At 38.4% G+C, this 6,000-nt stretch overlaps 1 protein-coding gene across 1 annotated transcript; it reads right to left on the bottom strand.

Moving 5' to 3' along the window:
- Positions 1-827: 827 nt before the first annotated feature.
- On the bottom strand, positions 828-4,702 carry LOC139961021 (uncharacterized). Its single transcript, XM_071959811.1, has 3 exons — positions 3,618-4,702; positions 3,297-3,379; positions 828-1,794 (listed from the first exon to the last, which is right to left on the bottom strand). Exons 1-3 carry the CDS (start codon positions 3,671-3,673, stop codon positions 968-970), a joined length of 966 nt encoding a protein of 321 aa, XP_071815912.1. The 5' UTR covers positions 3,674-4,702; the 3' UTR covers positions 828-967.
- Positions 4,703-6,000: the final 1,298 nt, after the last annotated feature.

Genomic DNA, 6,000 nt, shown 5'->3' with positions numbered 1-6,000 from the left:
TGTGGAAACCTCGTTTTCGTGAAAGGGAAGATCAGACCAATTTCATATTTATTTTAAAAAGTACAACATAAAGTACAAGAAGCCTATTGGTTTTGGTGGAGGTCAAAGGTCATTTGGGGTCACCAGGTGTCAAATTGTTGATACCTCGTTAACGTGATATCTCAAGAAGGGAATCATAGGCAGACCTCATATTTGGTGCGTAGGTGTACCACATTGTGTAAAAGAGCATACTGTTTTTGGTGGAGGAAAAAGTCATTTGCGGTCACCAGGTGTCAAATTTTGAAAACCTTGTAATCACGATATCTCAATACTGGAAGCTTGGCTCTAATGTAGTGTGTAGAAGTACCACATTGCGTTAAAAAAAGCCTTTTAATTTTGTTGGAGGTCAAAGGTCATTTGGGGTCATCAGAGGTCAAATCGTGAACCCTTGTAAACATGTACACCATCACTATATATAACGTCAGATTCATGAAGAAAACTGCTCCTGTTACATCATCGAAACCACAATGCATTTTTGCTTTCTGGTTATAATAGCTCAACAATTTTTGTTACAATGTTTAAAGATCGATAAGAAACGCCTCAGTGCCTTCTTTGCTGAATATCAACGTACTACAACACTCGCTGTATGTTGTACGACCTGCGAGCATGCATGCTCGATTCCTAAATGATTTTGATATAGCCATTGGCCATTCACAATGAAACACTGAGTAAAATGAAAGATATAACTTTATTGAGAAGTACCGGAAAGTTACAGGCGTTACACTCTCTACATATTGACGAAAATATTATTGTATAAAGCCATTGGCCATTCACAATGAGACACTGAGTAAAATGAAAGATATAACTTTATTGAGAAGTACCGGAGAGTTACAGGCGTTAAACTCTCTACATATTGACGAAAATATGATTGTAATTCTTCATATCAAAATAAATTTACCTCATAGCTGTTTGAGTAATTTTTTAGTCGTCAGTCTTTCAAAAACCATAAACCCGCATTCATTAAGCTCTCTTTCTTATTTTGGAAGCCGGCGATGAAGTTTGCGTGAACTTCTATTACTGGAGGTTCTCTCTCAGCCCAAGGTGTTTTCGACGAGAAGAAAGTATGACCAGAACAAAACTGACTGGTTGGAAGAGGTGCTACTGAAATGTTATTATAGATTGCCAGGAGATCATTAAAAGCCCTTTGAATTCCTCTGCGTCCTTTGAAGTGAGTCTTTGCCCAAGTATCCACAAATGTAATTGTTCTAATATTTGATCTCATGTAGAAAAATCCTGCACAATACAGTATAGATTCCTCCAGCTCTTGTTGAATATATATATCTGATACTCCCGTGAAGAAAGGAAACGGATCGCCTAACCAAACTATGTCAGTGTCAACGTAAAGTACATCGATTCCGTGACTTAATAAGATGCCAACATACCGCGGCCGTTTTCTGACGAGATGAATATAGCCGTCACTTTTCCATGCAGACGCTTCCGAAAGTGATTTCTCTAGGTGGGTCAATGCAAGACGATAGTGAACACTGAACATTTCTTTATGTTGCGAAAGTTTATGATATATCAACACGTCTTCACAAATGATAAGTATATTTGGGCTGAGATTTAGACGAGAGATGCTTAACATTAAGTTAGTTAGAAAATCCAGAAAACCGTCATTTGCACATACTAAAAGAACAGGAGATGTAAGACCATTATTGATGACGTCAAAAATGGTATTCTCAGTGCTGTTTGTGTCTCTAACTGTTCCATTGTGTACCCTTTTGTCGATTGTTCCAACGGATGAAATAACGGGATCTGTACAATATGAAACAAACTTCATTTTATTGCAAACAATAACGCTTCAATTTTGTGTTAGTACAAGGTAAATATATATTCAATAAATCGGACACCGATAAGTGTAGCCATTAACATAAAGTCTGTTCAATGTATCACTTTCGAGATCCAGCTTTAGGAATCACAAATGATTTCGAGTTGGTTAGCATCATGTTTGATCTCTAGAGTAAGGCAAATATGTCACCAACACAAAACAAGTATTGTTCGATATACTAGTAACAAACGCCTACAGTGGAATTACGAAATTCCTTACCGGTTTCGAAGTTTGGACATACAATCAGCGTCCATAACATATTGGTAAGGGTGTCCGCATATAAAGCGAACAGACTTTATGTTAATGAAATGGAGGTAAACGACAAAGACAAATGAATATATATATATATATATATATATATATATATATGTTAATGCAATGGAGGTAAACGACAAAGGCAAATGAATATATATAAATGAAAATCGTAATGAGTTGGAAAATCAAGAACAGTGAAAAAACTTTCAGCCTCCACCGGGATTCGAACCACGGGCCTCCCGCTCTGTACGCGGACACCCTAACCACTAGGCTATGGACGCTGATTGTATGTCCAGAGGTTCGAAACCGGTAAGGAAGATGATTTTCGAGTTGGATAGCATCATGTTTGATCTCTAGAGTAGGGCAAAATATGTCACCAAAAACAGAACTAGTATTGTTCGATAAAGGTGACAAACGCCTACAGTGGAATTACGATCTTCCTTACCGGTTTCGAACCTCTGGACATACAATCAGCGTCCATAGCCTAGTGGTTAGGGTGTCCGCGTACAGAGCGGGAGGCCCGTGGTTCGAATCCCGGTGGAGGCTGAAAGTTTTTTCACTGTTCTTGATTTTCCAACTCATTACGATTTTCATTTATATATATATATATATATATATATATAATTGAAATCGTAGTGAGTTGGAAAATCAAGAACAGTGAAAAAACTTTCAGCCTCCACCAGGATTCAAATCCGGGCGTCCCGCTTTATATGCGGACACCCTAACCACTAGGCTATGGACGCTGATTGTATTTATGTCCAGAGGTGATGCTAACATGATGCTTACCAACCCGAAATCATTTGTAATTCCTAAAGTCGGTCTCGAAAGAGATACTTTGAACAGACTTTATATGTTAATGAAATGGAGGTAAACGACCAAGGCAATTGAATATATATATAATTGAAATTGAAGCGAGTTGGAAAATGCAGAACAGTGAAAAAACTTCCAGCCTCAACCGGGACTCGATTATATATATATATATATATATATATATATATATATATATATATATATATATATATATATATATATATATATATATATATATATATATATATATATATATATATATATACATATATATATATATATATATATATATATATATATATATATATATATATATATATATATATGCACCATGATCGCAACGTGATGTAAAATTGGATCATACCTTTCATTGCTCTTCCGATAAGAATTAAGATGAAAGCCAGTAAGAGAAACCGGAATACAAGCCCGAGGATCTGTCCGGTAGATCTGAAGAGAAAAGCAAACGAGCATTACACTATAGCCAGACTGGAACGTGAAGCAGGGTGACTCCAGTTTGCTCATGACACCATAGCATTGAACATTAATATCATAACATATCATAACATAATATCATAACGTGTGCAGTCAACAATATATACCGGCATTAAAATTCCGCTGTCATAATATTGTTCTTTGAGCATGCATATTGTAAGACTTGTATAACTGTCCCAATATTTCTACAAACCTGAGAGAGCACAAACACACTTGATGCTCTTCTTGTTGCCATAATCGTGTCTGCATGTTGTCGTCCAATCTGCAACATGTAGAAATCTGCAAGACCGAACTACCTGAAAACAGCCCTATCCGACTATGCACAATATTTGTCGCTATTAGTGTGGTGCTGGTAATACGAAATGAAAATCTATATTATAACCACCTATACAGTTAAATAAATACACAGACTGTTGTCACCTGATAAAACTAATTAACGTTTCGTTCCACAAGATTGCACATGAAAAGAACAAAAATATAATAGTTATTATGAAGTAACCAGCAGCTTCATTTTTTAATATTTAGGTCGTCCATCTATAAATTGCCCTATTGTTAATATCCCATCATGTAGAACGACCCTCAGGACAGTTTCTGCAATTCCTAATTTAATCCTATAATCCGTTAAGGCCGGTGCACAGCTGTCTACCACACGTTTTAAAAGTAAATGTACAACTTTTTACATAAGGCGAAGGTAGGAATCGAACCACAGAAATGTAAACATAGAAGCCATATCGCTTCTGCTGACAACAATATACGCTTTGTAGATATTTGAAGGTCGCTCGCTTGGTACACCCAATACAATAACTCGCGCAAAGGGTGCCCACCAATAGTGAAAGGAGTGGCACAATACTCATATTCATATGATGGAGGGATATATTAAGGGGGTGGGATCACACTCGTCTGAAAGTAGAGGACGTTGCCCCCCCCCCCGGGCCCAGCCTGGTTACCGGACTGTTGGGGAAGGGGTTCATACTCAAAAGGAGTCAAATAGCCACCTTAGACAAATTTTAAGTGAATCATAAAGACTGATATGCACTGCAAGTCATGTTGAGGTAACAAGTTTTCTTGAATATTTTTTATGACAATTGAAGTCTACAAAAGCTAAACTCAGTGAAAGATCTTCGAAAATTTCTGTAGTTTTTAATCGAAAGTTACCTCACAGTAATGAAACAACCAAGGTGCCATTATCACTGGGTATAAATTGATGATACAGGTGGATAGAACCCAAAATATATCTCTGTGCATGATCTGATTCATTGTCAATGGACGTATCAGATTAGTATGTACATATACTTGCCAAATAAAAATCAACATGAAAATGAAATAGGTAACCTAACCACCCCCCCCCCCATTATATGGTAATATGTTTAGTAGCACATACCGTGCCACTCCACCCCCCCCCTTCGGTCCGGATTCCAAACGGGCGTCCAGAACGGGGCGTAATTTCGTGAGCCCCCGAAAAAGGTTCTTTTCGGGAGTGTTATCGAATCCCACAACCTTTTTTATAATTATTTTGTCTTTAATTTTTTTTTCTTATGTATTTGTTATTAAGTTTTATTAAAGGGGGCTCCCGTTTTCACACGAGGTCGTTTCGTCAGAACCAAAGGTCTTGCAAGATGAAAGAGATTGAAGAAAAAAAGCAATCAAAATACTTATTAGAAACTTTTGTATTTTCTTTTGGCATGCCTGCGTGCTTTTATATATAAAAGCCGGTGACGCAGCTGGAAATGCACTTGATTTCTCTGATTTTAGAGGGTCAAAATGTCTGGTGGATTCAAATATTCAAATCTCACGTTGTGGCCCGTTAGACTAGCGCCCCAAAGCAGGAGTGCTGCCGGGTGTGACTGTCTGGGGTGACAGTCTGTACCAACTGGCCTTGTACAACAGGTCCGGGGAGACCAAACGTACTGGTAAATCCAGTATAAACTGTCCCAGTGAGACTAGAACAGTATTGACTGAATATGGGATCTTTGCGACAGTTTGTACTGCTACACCGGAGCCGCCTGGTAAAAGTTCGCACACCGGGACAATGTCTCGAGTGTTACAGAGACTTTTCACCGAAATCTGCCGGGTACCGTTTTCGGACCTGAGAGGCTGTGGCGGTAAGTGCAATATGCAAATATTCCAGAAAGAGCAGGCCTTTCTTCCCCGTTAGACCGATGATGCAATCTGTTATTAGTTCCACATTACACGGTACACCAACTGCAGAAGGGAATGTATACATGTGAACGCTAAGATCCTAGCGCTCCAGTTTGTAAATGAAGTCATATTACCAAACCAGCAATAGTTGCAAGACCTGCCAATGCACTAATAAATATCCAGAATGTTTAATTTCCTACATGAGCTGTCCAAAACAACTTACGTTAAAAACGGGCTCAGGCGGCACTGAAAGCGCTTATCGGGAGTGTTCGATGTATCTGGAAGATACCATGCATATGAGCCAAGGTCCTTCAATATGAAAGAGATTGAAGCAAAACGAGTTGTAACGCGAATAGATGATATGATGTCATCGTTGTTGGGAATGCCCCTCTGGAAGCCGCAGGCACCGTTTTTCGGGAGCCGTTTCGAAAGCCTTC

The sequence above is a fragment of the Apostichopus japonicus genome, chromosome 20 (assembly GCF_037975245.1).
Source record: "Apostichopus japonicus isolate 1M-3 chromosome 20, ASM3797524v1, whole genome shotgun sequence".
Classification (NCBI taxonomy): Eukaryota; Metazoa; Echinodermata; class Holothuroidea; order Aspidochirotida; family Stichopodidae; genus Apostichopus; species Apostichopus japonicus.
Note: the sequence above shows the minus strand (reverse complement) of the source record. Positions and strands in the feature narration are given on the sequence as shown.